At 33.0% G+C, this 13,848-nt stretch overlaps 1 protein-coding gene across 3 annotated transcripts in view; it reads left to right on the top strand.

The window, feature by feature from the left end:
* Positions 1–13,052, top strand: part of LOC108733939 (alpha-actinin, sarcomeric) — an 88,005-nt gene extending 74,953 nt beyond the window's left edge. Inside the window, exons 2-14 of one of the 3 annotated variants that reach the window (XM_018465320.2) lie at positions 4,035–4,269; positions 6,277–6,612; positions 7,646–7,749; positions 9,190–9,267; positions 9,998–10,090; positions 10,160–10,390; positions 10,455–10,753; positions 10,820–11,099; positions 11,163–11,291; positions 11,533–11,617; positions 11,693–11,924; positions 11,992–12,400; positions 12,544–13,052. In XM_018465320.2, coding sequence (XP_018320822.1) covers positions 4,035–4,269; positions 6,277–6,612; positions 7,646–7,749; positions 9,190–9,267; positions 9,998–10,090; positions 10,160–10,390; positions 10,455–10,753; positions 10,820–11,099; positions 11,163–11,291; positions 11,533–11,617; positions 11,693–11,924; positions 11,992–12,400; positions 12,544–12,702 — 2,670 coding nt within the window. In that variant the 3' untranslated portion in view covers positions 12,703–13,052. Of the gene's footprint in view, positions 1–4,034; positions 4,270–6,276; positions 6,613–7,645; positions 7,750–9,181; positions 9,268–9,997; positions 10,091–10,159; positions 10,391–10,454; positions 10,754–10,819; positions 11,100–11,162; positions 11,292–11,532; positions 11,618–11,692; positions 11,925–11,991; positions 12,401–12,543 lie in introns of all 3 variants that reach the window. The other 2 variants (XM_018465304.2, XM_018465313.1) reach the window with 2 other exon arrangements.
* Positions 13,053–13,848: the final 796 nt, after the last annotated feature.

Raw genomic sequence — 13,848 nt, 5'->3', positions numbered from 1 at the left:
ATTCTCCCTCCGCGGATATTTTTCACGATAATATTTTGTAATACAAATGAAATAAGGAGATATTGTCATATTAAAGAAAAAGAAACACAATTTAACGAGCTTAAAACATAATTTATGATAAATGGTGAAGTAGCAGCGCATTAGTAAATATAATTCCGAGAAGTGATATTTTTATGAAAATAAGTAGCTCTCTCCGGAAAAAATGCTTATTAACAGTCCAACATCCGTAGCGTTGTTAGCTTTTCGTGACAATACGATTTTTAAAATACTAACAACGCCTTACAAATAAAGGAATACCTTATCTAGTAATTTATAGTATTTGATCATCCTGCAGTTATGAAAAATTCCGGAATGTCGTCATTTAAACGTACTGTCTACGTAAAAAATTTTAATAAGATTACCACAGAAAAATAACCCGAGCATTAAAATTAGATAGATAACTAACAATTTCATTCGTTCTTATTAACTTAATTCGTTTTTTATTTAACGTTAAAAATGACATCAAAATTTATTTATTGTCTTCTGGAGAGGTAAAGCTGCGTTAGTTTACTTAGTTTAGCTTTCTCCTAAATTCAAATACAGTAGAACTTCGATAAGATAAAGACCCAGGGAAACGTAAAATAATATAATTGTTGAGGTTTTTACTTGTTAAGGGTTTAAGTTTAAGCTTTAAAATTATGGATTTCCACTTTTTCCTTTAGTATAGATCCACTAACACTAATGTTTTTACATATTTGTACACTGTCTAAACCCTGTAAACAACAAGCATTTTTCTAAATTAGGAAATTCAGCAATTCTTCGTCTTTTACATAGAAGACTTTCTCCCGATTCAAATCACTTTTCACTGCTTACTGAGGTGCGATGCCCAAATTATTCGTGTAAGTTATAGAGGGTTTTTATTTTATGTAATAGAGGTTTTGGACTCCGAGGGGAAGGGAACACAAAATTTTATGAATTTATAGAGATTATTACGTTATCGAGGTTTAAGTGATCAAGGTTCTACTGTATTGACCTTTGCTTGATTAAACACAAATTTAAAGAACGTAGTACATAAACAATAAGCACATTCATTTTGATTTATTAAATGTACCCCTAACAATAATTGATTTGTCACACATTCGCGAAGTAAATTCACTAACTAATTAGCCAATTAGTGGAAAGGGGTGTTCAAATCAGTACATTTGAACATGGTGCGTAAATCGAAGTCGAGTCCTTCGTCCAAAAAACCCTACTGTGTAAATTTATTTAAAGTCCTTTAAATCGTTTTCAGAAAATCAATTACATATACATATATCTCTCTCATATGCATTTTTATATGGATAGGGTAAGGAATAGGATGAATACGTAAAATGAAACTCTATAAAATGAAGACTCAAGATTCATACAGTTATCACGACATCTTTATCACCTTTTTCCGTTTTCTGCATAGGTAATAATACATTTGAATTGTAATGTTTACTAGAATCTAATTACCCTTTGACCCGTTTATCCATAATGTTCAGCTGTGTTGTAAACTTTTACATGTAGCAGAACGGTTAAATCTTAACGGGATTCTACAAAATAGGAAATTCCATGCAAAATGTAAATTTATGTATTTACTAAAAATCGTTAATGTGCCAGTAGGTAATTTATCTACCACCTTGCAAATTTGGAATATGTAATTAATAATGGGCAATTTATCAGTGAATCTACATCAGTGCTTGCTTTAAAATTTTCTAAATATTTTTTTCAGAAATAGGAGCGTTTGATTTATTACTTCTCCTAGTGTATCTATGTAGTTTAAATACACAAAATTGTGAAACCATTTGATAGACTTATTTATCATTAATAAATACGTAAATAGAAGCGTTAACATGACTGCATTAAGTTATTGTTGATTATGTGCATTTCTCGTACTTCCGTTTTCCTGTATTTGCAGTTTGTAGTTAATCTTTTAATTAAATAATTAATTGTTTGTATAAATAGTGATAAATAGTAATGTTTATTACGTACTGTGTATTAACAAGCAATATACATCACAAGTTTCCAGTAAACACGTATTTTCGTGTTTATGTGTACCAAAAAGTTAAAGAGTAAAAATAAATACATAGAAACAGAATTTAGAGTTAAAGAAAAAGTCGAACTTCTGTAACTCGAATATTTTTACTCCCTTGATATATATATCGTTTAACATGAATTTCTCAATTTTCTTAGCTCGAATTTTTCTCTAACTAGGGATATGAGTGCTTATTTTACATTATAAAATGTCTCTTAAAATAATTAGAATTTCTATTGATTTTCTGCTGCTTGTTAGTATATTAGGCTTCTATTCATCATCATCATCATCATGACCACCATGACCGTTTGGTTGAAAATCCGGCAACCAACAATTAAAATTTCATTGGTTCAGTATTTAAACGACTTTTTGTACAAGACATAATCATTAGTTTGGGATCTTGGTAGGGTGGTATTTATTAGAAAGATCGCCCCAACGTAGATGCGAACGGGCAAAATCTCCATGCGGTGCATCTGTAATACTTCTTACTGAATGCAGTAAAAAGATACAGTGTTTACGTGCAGTTTACTAACGATCGAAACGTCTATGTATGACACACTTGAAAAAAAGTACTGTTGCTGTTTTCTTAGACATCTTCTAGATATAGTTAATTGGCCAGTTCCACATGGCACATGTAAGCATCCAGTTCGATGGTACAATGCGTTGAACTTGTTAAAATGAATTGGTTTTTGTTATTGCACACGGTCGAAGTAACTGTCCTTGTACTTGTACTTATCAGATGGCTTTCCTGCTGTAAATGGTTGACAGAATTTCTAGTATTTTAATCTGTCGCTATTCCTGGTATGTAGTAACATGAGAAATGTATTATAATTTGCACTCGATAATGTCTTAATTGTACAATACAAATCACTTATATGTGGACAAATGCTACTTATTCTGCGAATAAATGTCTGTTTTGTATTTATTTTATTTGGATCTTCCAGCTGTTCAAAAATAACAGCTATGACAGAAATGCTTAGATTGAATGATGAGGACTCGGAATTCTAATTAACTAATTAGTAGTTACCGAGGTTATTCTTTAATTTAAAAAGGTCTTAAAGGAATGCCCCTAAAAGAATGAAATTGAATTGCTGATGGTTGTATCTTTGATCTTTTTCTTTTTTCTCTCTGTCACTTCAAGCGACAATTGTAGGTATATTTAGAGAAAGAATAAAATAATTCGAAGTGGTCTGTATTCTGTCGAAACTGCCAGACGCGGATCGCGATTTCGATCTTTTTGGATCTCATCAGCGCGTCGCAGGTAATACGTAATCCTAAAATGTGGCATCGTACTACAGATGGCGTTCACCACGCCATTTGTGGTATTTTCTAAAACGCGCTGTTAAGACAGCAGGTAAAAGTTGGTCTGTGTTTTGTCGGAGCTGCCTGCGACGCGCTGATGAGATCCAAAAAGATCGAAATCGCGATCCGCGTCTGGCAGTTTCGACAGAATACAGACCACTTCGAATTATTTTATTCGATTATGATAACGTGCCTAATACGTTGAGGTTGGCTACGCGGGGATTCGTTTCAGCTAGTAGATATCCTTATATTTAAATGGACCTTGTTAGAGCATACGTAATCCTAAAATGTAGCATCGTACTGTCTTAATGGACGTAATTGTTATTTACGGCGCCAGAGGCTTACTGTTTGTCATTGCTCGAAAAAAACCAAAGATACACAACGCTGTACTTTTTTCAAAATGAATGGACAACAGAATTGATTGCAAAGGGCCCGCCACCCCCTCCATTACTTCCGCTTACGCATTTACGTCCTCCATAGCTATAGCATATACCAAGCGATAAGATACATCTTCTCAATAACTACAAAACAGTAACATTTATCATTTTACTATTTTAGATGTACTTAAAGGTTATAAAATTCGTTCATGACAAAAAACGAATAATGCTTCTTGTAAGTTATTATTAGTATTGATAATGATTCTTGTGTTAGCTTATAAAAAAAAAATATGCGTAATAACGATTCAGTTTTGTTTCAGACGTTTACCGCATGGTGCAACAGTCATTTACGAAAAGCTGGTACCGGCATCGAAAACATAGACGAAGACTTCCGAAATGGCCTTAAACTTATGCTACTGCTGGAAGTTATATCTGGGGAAACGTTACCCAAACCTGATCGGGGAAAGATGCGTTTTCACAAGATCGCCAACGTAAACAAGGCCCTGGACTTCATCGCTAGCAAGGGTGTGAAACTTGTTTCTATAGGAGCGGAAGGTAATAACTAAATTTATTTTTATATTTGGTAAATAATAATGACACACAATACATACTTATTACATACCTACGGGTTTATCTACTAATTAAGAAAAATCACTCTAATTATATAATCAACTTGTAATCAAAGCTAAGAGGGACTAAAAGTCATTTGTTTTTTTAAAACCAATTGCCAACGTTTCGCTTTAAGTTGTCGGCTTTTTCAAGGCTAGGTTTTGAAGTTAAAAAATAAACCGCTTACGTTTCGCTCTAAATTATCGGACTTTCTCAAGGCTGGTTTTTGAAGTTAATAATAATGCAAAGTTGGATTTTTTCCTTTTGGAAAGGTAGGTACATATTAGATAACAAACCAAAATAGCTCAACAGTTGTATGGATAAAAACACACAACTAATATTCACAATTAGGAATAAACAGTTGTAAAATTAAAATAATAAATAAATAAATAATTACGTGGTGACAACCCAACAATTTAATTAGTCTAATATTAATTGTGGTAGTTGTACTTTAATAACGCATTTATTAAACAGTGTAAACTAACTACACAATAATATGAGAAAACAAGTCACGTAATGCCGTTTTTGTGAAAAACTTGGTAATAAAATGTCTAACAAGGCCATGCTTTTAGTGCCCCATACTTCCAAAAGTTAATTGCTCTACTTCTCCACGATATTCGTATTATTATAGGGGAGTATTTTAATTAATTAGAGCATTATTATCGAAAATGTCCGTATCAAAATCGTAAAGCTGTAAAATTTTTATTACTCATGTAACATATGTATGCACACTTATCTGATAAAATTCGGACAAATTGTATAATATATTATATGTTTGCACGTTTTTATGATGTTGCATTACTGAAACACATACAACAACTGTTTTATGTGTTCATTAAAATTATTTCGGTCAACATTAAAATTGCAAATGGTTGTGGAGACTTGTAAGTATTTATAATGCTATGTAAGTACTTAATACATCTTTAGTAGCGGATTCGTAAATTTCCTTACGAAGGAATTCAATGCCATTTGCAGTCCTAAAAAAAGCCTCTTTTTTATCTAAATCCGTTATTGAAATTATAAGAAAACGATTAGATTTCATCTATCGTGAACAGCTGCCTAATGGACAGGAAAGCAAAATTTTGCGAATTGGCAGCTGGTGAACGCTCTCTAGTCCAAGTGAATATTAATTATTGTAAAAAGTATGCTTAATTAATATGTTACGATTTGTATAATATTTTTGTTTGATAACTATAAAATACTTCATATCAGGATCCATTTTACAGTGGGTTAAATGTAATTTATGATTTAAGTCTTGTAAATAAAAAAAAGACGTTATTAAAATAAGGCAGGTAATTTGAAGCTATTTATTAAATCTACTTATAATTTTGTGGATTACTATATCATAGAATCAATTAATTTTAACAACGAAGGTTTATTTAAAATCCTAGGCTTATTTCCTGAATACCATTTATACAGTATATTTGCTGTTTTTTTAATACAGTATCGACTTTCTGATTTTCTTTTTTTCCAAGGACTAACTATTTTGAGATTTTTTATAATTTAACTAGTGGTAATTTTATTATTTTTACAGCAAGATTTAACCAATTGGTATAATCAGAAGTATTTATATTTTCAAATACAGATACGAAATATCAGAAAAAATATTTAGAAAATTTTTTGTTTCTATAGTTAATCGGATCAGGGGTCTATAAAGTAACTGAAATCTAAAAATAGGTCAAACAGGTACAAATTTTATAGTACGGTTTAGAGAACATAAGAACCTAACGTAAAGTATGCTTGCATTTAGTAGAATAAAACCGTATTTTACTAAAGTTACCACCTTTGTTCGTTTACACAGTGTTAAGCTAAAGCCTGTCTAAAGAAGTGAATGCTTGACGAAGCGATTGTCACCGGTGGGGTAGTTTTAACTTTAATTGCCCAAATGTGGTGGTACTAATCTGGTGAAAGATAATTATTTGGTACTATTTTCCCTTTATTTTCTCATACCAGAAATTGTCGATGGAAATCTGAAAATGACATTGGGTATGATCTGGACAATTATCTTGCGTTTCGCCATCCAGGACATTTCCGTAGAAGAAATGACAGCAAAGGAGGGCTTGTTGCTATGGTGCCAACGTAAAACGGCTCCTTACAAGAATGTCAACGTTCAAAACTTCCATCTTTCGTTCAAGGACGGTTTGGCCTTTTGTGCTCTCATCCATCGTCACAGGCCTGATCTCATCGACTACAACAAACTCTCCAAGGATAATCCTTGGGAGAACTTGAACACTGCCTTCGACGTCGCCGAGAAATACCTCGACATTCCTAGGATGTTAGATCCTGACGGTAAGGAATCACAAATTCATCCCCATATTCTGGTTGAATATCCGCAAACCATTTCAAAAGCAACTTTTAAATTTAATATTACTAGCAATAGGATGGGGTACATGACATTAAAAAATATACACATACCTCGTAAAAGAGATCATAAAAGAAGTTGAGGCATATACTAATAACTGTGAAATACATAGAAAATTAAGATGAAGGAGGTTGAAATTGCTAAGACATAGTATTTCATAATCACTATGTACAGGTTGAGTAACCCAAATACACTAAAACATTTTAGTTAGACGGTGTATTTCATTTATTCAAAAATTCTTGGTGATTATCATGTTATTTCGAAACTGTCAGACGAGGATGACAATTTCGAACTGTTAGGCATCATCAGCACGCAGCAGCGTAGACAGCTTCGGTATGACACCAACAAACTATTAAACATCCTTAAGTGAGTAAATACAGACAGCGTATTTAAGGTCATCTGTAGGAATTTCCTACTTATTGTGGAATTCAATATGTTCAATAAGGCCTTTTTGTAATAAGGATATCGATTTATTAATTATTGTTTATTCATTTCATTTAATGTTTAGGAAGTTATTTAACTAATTCTGTTCATAATTTCACACGCCTGATTAAAAATTATGCATTAGGCGATATTGATATTACATTTTCACCGATATCCATAAATTTTACAAAACAGTCATGTACCCTGTTAGAGTCTGTCCACTTAGAGAAACGTACACCACGCCAAATGAACGTAAATGTTAGAAGTTATTTACGCCGCCGGAGACTAATGGGTAGGCTTTGATCAAAACATCTGATGGTAAACGACCTTCCATATTCCTAACACCAGTTTACTACCGATATTCGTTTGTGCGCATCGCTCACGCTGTACCTTTCTCTAAGTGAACGGACTATACTACAATTCGTCAGTAGCTTCAAAAAAGACAAGTTGTAGTTAATAATGGTTTTAATAGTGCTCTTGGTGTAGATTAAGGAAAACGTAATTATAGCTGATGTGTAAGTTACGAACTGTTTCCAGATTTAATCAACACTCCTAAGCCTGATGAACGTGCTATTATGACATACGTGTCCTGTTATTACCATGCTTTCCAGGGAGCACAGCAGGTATATTTAAACTGCAGTGTTGCCCGCTCGAAAATATTTTTCTGAAGTTTTTCATAAACCAACTCACCGTTTTATAATAATCAGGCATGCCTTGGATAATAAAACTAACTAATCCTTTCACACTTCATTTTTTCGATTCTTTATTCAAAAGGCAAACATTTATTCAGGTAATTGTTATTAAAAACCGTTTTCCAATATAGAATTTTTTTTTGGTAAGATATTTTCGTCACGTAACGTCACTCGAAAATTAAAAAAGATTTTTAACAAAATTGTATCCTTGTATGGTTTACATAATACAAAGACAGTTGTGCTGCACTTTTATTTTGTGTATCGCTAATTTGAAATGTAAAGGGCATGTTACATTGTTTAAGAACAAAGGTTTGACATTTTTAAAGGTCGCAACTACAAGTTTATCATGTCAAACATATAATTCATTTCCGTTAGCAATCAGTGCATAAATTTGAAGTAGTTGCTGTTTCGGATGAATTCACTTTAAGCGTGTTGATGGTAGCGGATGTTTTGCTTAAAACATTAATTAAAGTTTTGAAAGTAATTAACTGTTAACTGTACAAGAGAACAAATAAATTAGAAGAGACAAAAAAGGATGATTGTGGTAGAAATTTTTGATTCTAAATATCATCAAGAAATAATTAGTAATTCAAAATTGAAAGAATCTGTCAATATATTCGTTTTCTGAAAACCATGTGAAAGATTGAGGTTAGATTTGCTAGCTTGCTTCAATTGGTAGAACAGAAAGGGCGTTTGTTTTTTTTTTTAAGAATAATTTTAGAGAATGAAGTGAAAAAAAAGCAATAAGAAACACGGTTAGATGCATTTAGGATGTATTTTTCATGAAATATTCACAATCACTAAAACACGAATTTCAACATGGCGGCTCAAGCATGACGTAAATTTTGACGCCATTTTCGATATATCGTGTGAGTTTCCTTAAAATGAATTCTTTTGTAATAGAACCACATGTCAGAACTGATTTAACGATTAGAATTACAATTGAATTAAATACTTAAAGTGGATGATGTTTTCTAACTTTAATAGGTTAAATATTTTGAAGTAAACTAATAAAGTTCCTTTACAGTTTAAAAAAATATATAGGAATAGCTACTGATGTTTTAAAATGTGGAAGGTTGGTTTTTATTATCCAAAGTGCTTGCTTCTGCATTGCGATCTTCGATACACGCGATTGAGCCATCGAACGATCGAATTAATGCAATTTGTGACGCTACTTTTTTGCATTTTTTAACAGGAAAGCACTCGTGCTGCTCCGTTGTTTTTCTTTGTGACGATTTATATTGTATATTTTTTTTGCTTGGTGTGCGACACTACTTTGACCGCGAAATTTTAATCAAGGCGACTGCAAAATTACTTTGCCTTTTGTTTTTTTTTTCACCTTTAATCGTCATCTAACCAACCTGTTGTTGTTTGCATGCAGACTTACAGAACACCGCCATGCCAGACGAAAGAGCTGTTATGACATACATTTCGTCCTACTACCATTGCTTCTCAGGCGCCCAAAAGGTGATTACCTTTCAATTCAAAGAATTTTTTAGTTGCCTGTAGCTTTCAAATAGAAAAACTCAAAATTTATTTACTTGTGTAGTAATGTATACAATTAATTATCTAGATGATCCTATAGAAAACTAGAACAAATTAATAAAATAAAATAATAATTTAAAGATTTCATTAAAATAGGCTATGAATGCACTGTAATGTAATTTTAATGTTAGAAATTATTGCTTTACTTACTCTCAATAGACATTTTTTTATATCTTATAATTTAGCCAACAAAATTTCCTGATTTTGTTTTTTATTGCGAAGATTACATACATATTCATGTATTTTTTGAGCTTTCAGACATTAACTTCCTAATATTAACAAAGCATGNGACATCGATTTCCAGATTAACTTCCTAATATTAACAAAGCATGAATAAAAATTTTGCTTTCTTTCCTAATATTTGTTTTTTAAACAGCTTCGAGAAAATTTGTACTTTTGTAGTGGATAAATATTAAATGAATTTTCACATTAATATTAAATATTAACCGTTATTAAAAGCTTCCTAAAATATTTTGTACTTTTGGTTTATTATTCTTAAGTTTAATAAAATTTACCACCAGGAAAGTACTCATTTGTATTTGCGAAAAACAAAATAATAAAATGAAATCAAATTGTGAATAAAAAAGATTTTTTTTCATTTTTATTAAATCAATTCGTTGAGAATTGACTAGCAATTATGATACATTTTTAGGCGGAAACGGCCGCAAACAGGATTTGCAAAGTTCTCAAAGTGAACCAGGAAAATGAACGTCTTATGGAAGAATATGAACGTCTTGCCAGTGACGTAAGTATAAGGTTAAATTTTTCTCATGCTGATTTAGAAAAACGGTTAACTTTTCCCCATAATCGATAGCTGTTAGAATGGATTCGTCGCACGATGCCATGGCTGAACTCCAGACAAACAGACAATTCATTAGCAGGGGTCCAGAAGAAACTTGAAGAGTACCGCACTTACAGAAGAAAACATAAGCCCCCACGTGTTGAACAAAAAGCTAAACTCGAAACTAACTTCAACACGTTACAGACCAAACTTAGATTATCAAATAGACCCGCGTATATGCCAACTGAAGGAAAAATGGTGTCGGTAAGTTTTAATGTCATATTCTTTTGAAGATGGGAATATTGAAGTGTTTTTTGTATCATCTCAGGATATTGCGAATGCCTGGAAAGGTCTGGAAAATGCTGAAAAGGCCTTCGAAGAATGGCTCTTGTCAGAGATGATGCGTTTGGAACGTTTGGAACATCTTGCTGAGAAATTCCGACGTAAGGCGGACGCTCACGAAGACTGGACGCGCGGCAAAGAAGAAATGTTGCAAAGCCAAGATTTTAGACAGTGTCGCCTTAATGAACTCAAAGCCTTGAAGAAGAAACACGAAGCGTTCGAATCGGACTTGGCCGCCCATCAAGACAGGGTTGAACAGATTGCCGCAATCGCACAAGAACTAAAGTAAATTTTCTCAACTTAAATAATAACCGTTGAACTTGAAATTGAAATTATTATTTTTTGTTACAGCACTTTAGATTATCACGACAGCGTTAGTGTAAATGCTCGATGCCAACGTATATGTGACCAATGGGACAGATTGGGAGCTCTAACTCAACGTCGTCGTCAAGCATTGGATGATGCTGAAAGGATTTTGGAAAAAATTGATATTTTACATTTGGAATTTGCCAAGAGAGCTGCACCCTTCAACAACTGGTTGGATGGAACTCGGGAAGACCTCGTGGACATTTTCATCGTCCACACGGTTGAAGAAATTCAGGGATTGATTGACGCTCATGCACATTTCAAGGTGAACACTCATTAAGAACCAACAAAAAAAGGTCATGTAGTTATTTTGGTTTTCACATTTTAGGCTACATTAGGTGAAGCTGATAAGGAATATCAGACAATTGTTGGATTAGTCAGAGAAGTGGAAGCTATAGTCAAACAACACCAAATACCTGGTGGTTTGGAAAATCCTTACACTACTCTTACCGCACACGTGAGTTTTTCCATTGTTTATTACTAGTTAGACAGCAATATTCAAAAGTTTCATGTTTGTTGTACTTAATGTTGTAAGAGTTAATTACAAATTCGAGATTCATTTTTGACGCTTGTATTCCTTCTTATGCTGTCAAGGAAGGAATCAGTGGCAACTTAGAGGTAAAAATATGCATAATTGATGTCGGTGAACTACAACTGCCTGCGATGTTAATAAATAAAATAAAACGTTGATTTTACAGGATTTGACCAGGAAATGGTCAGATGTAAGGCAACTTGTGCCACAAAGAGATAATACACTACAAACAGAATTAAGGAAACAACAGAGTATCCTTTCAGTAGTAGTTGATGTTAAAGTGTTGTCTGATTTGAATGTTAGTTATTTTCCTTAATAATGATTAGATAATGAAATGTTGCGAAGACAGTTTGCTGAAAAGTCGAATGCTGTTGGTCCATGGATCGAACGTCAACTTGACGCTGTGACAGCTATTGGAATGGGTCTTCACGGTACCTTGGAAGACCAACTTCATCGTCTTAAAGAATATGAACAGGGCGTATATGCATACAAACCACACATTGAAGAACTCGAAAAAATACATCAAGCTGTACAAGAGAGCATGATATTTGAAAATAGGTAACGTGTATTAATCTTGGAATTCAATTTTTAATTTTTAAATATTTCCTTAATTGTATTTTTACAGATACACTCAATATACAATGGAAACCCTTCGTGTCGGCTGGGAACAGCTCCTAACGTCCATCAATCGCAACATAAACGAAGTTGAAAACCAAATCTTGACTAGAGATTCAAAGGGAATCACTCAAGAGCAACTTAACGAGTTCCGATCATCATTCAACCACTTCGACAAGAACAGAACCGGTCGACTAACTCCTGAAGAATTCAAGTCGTGTCTCGTATCTCTCGGCTATTCAATTGGCAAAGACAGGCAGGGTGACATCGATTTCCAGAGAATTTTGGCCGTTGTGGACCCCAACAGCACTGGATACGTACACTTCGACGCCTTCTTAGACTTTATGACCAGAGAAAGCACGGACACGGACACAGCCGAACAAGTCATCGACAGTTTCCGTATCTTGGCCGGTGATAAGGTAAGAAAGATGTGCTCTTTGTTTAAAAAAGGATCTTTAGTTTATTTTCGTGATAAATTAAAACGTATTACTACATTTAGAAATGGCTTATTTTTTTCTATAGTTTTGATTTCTTGTAATATGAATATATTATTTGTTTTCAGCCATATATACTGCCAGACGAATTAAGAAGGGAGTTGCCTCCCGACCAGGCCGAATATTGCATCCAACGTATGCCGCCATATAAGGGCCCAGGAGCAGCACCAGGGGCCCTAGACTACATGTCGTTTTCGACAGCTCTCTACGGAGAATCTGATCTTTAATCACGGTTAAAAAAGCACACACAAAATTTTAAAAAATGCGATAGGGGTGTGACATAATCATTACTTTCACATTTAATTCATATCGTTGCCTTTCTTTTAACTAAATCATATCGAATCATACTATATTGGCAGCCAAGAGAAATATCATTTTCGTATTTTTCGAATTAATTATTTGATCGATTGATAGATTGATTGATGAGGGCTTTTATTTTACAGATTTATTGGTTTAATTTTTTGTGGATGTTTCTGAATATGCTCAAAATCAAAGAGAAATTTCAATTTGTTTGTAAGGGGTACCGGTGGGTCTATTATTATAAGTTTAGATCCGTCCGGGTTTCAAAAAAAAAAAAGAAAATAAATCTCGAANAAGGAACCGCTTTCGGGCCAAAAGTCGCCGCGGCTGAGTGATAAAAGCCTTCATATATTATGTGACCGTAATATTTTCCACACAAAAGACCTTTATCCATTTGCTACCACATACATACATACTATTATTATAAGAGAGGTTTGGATGCTCAACAGTAATATTACATAATAATAATAATCGGCTTGTAAATACCTACTATTGATAATTAATTATGTACTACATATGTACGTGTTTTTACAGAATGCACTCTTGCTGTTTTTCTCCTAATTATTATGTATCAATCATTAGAGAACGATTTAAACGTCTTTTACTTTTTCTCTTTTTGTTATGTTATTAATTATTGTATGTACCGTGTATTATTATTATTATTATTAATTAATTAATTAATTGTGTATTTATTTCGATCTTTATTTTGTTCTAATTTTATTTTAAGGTTGTAGAAAGGGCAGCTGCAGCAGTCTGTTGTAGCAGAGAAGGTTGAGAAGTGTCATAACATCAATTATTTATAATTCACGATTATGCTGAATATAATTTTAAAATAATAGCAGTTTTTTTTTGCATAATTTACACGTGATAGGTGAGTATTCTATCAATACATATATACCACCAATACTTCTTGCAAAGTACTGGTATTAATTATTAATTATTTTGTTACTCATCTGGACTTTGTCACGATGAACTCTTAACGGTTTTTTTTTATTTTCTACATATACAGACACATATGCCTTTCAATTAACGCCCCTCACGATCAGACATACACGATATTAGGCGAAATGTTG

The sequence above is a fragment of the Agrilus planipennis genome, unplaced genomic scaffold (assembly GCF_000699045.2).
Source record: "Agrilus planipennis isolate EAB-ADULT unplaced genomic scaffold, Apla_2.0 scaffold1, whole genome shotgun sequence".
Classification (NCBI taxonomy): Eukaryota; Metazoa; Arthropoda; class Insecta; order Coleoptera; family Buprestidae; genus Agrilus; species Agrilus planipennis.
This window is presented reverse-complemented; position numbering and strand designations above follow the sequence as displayed.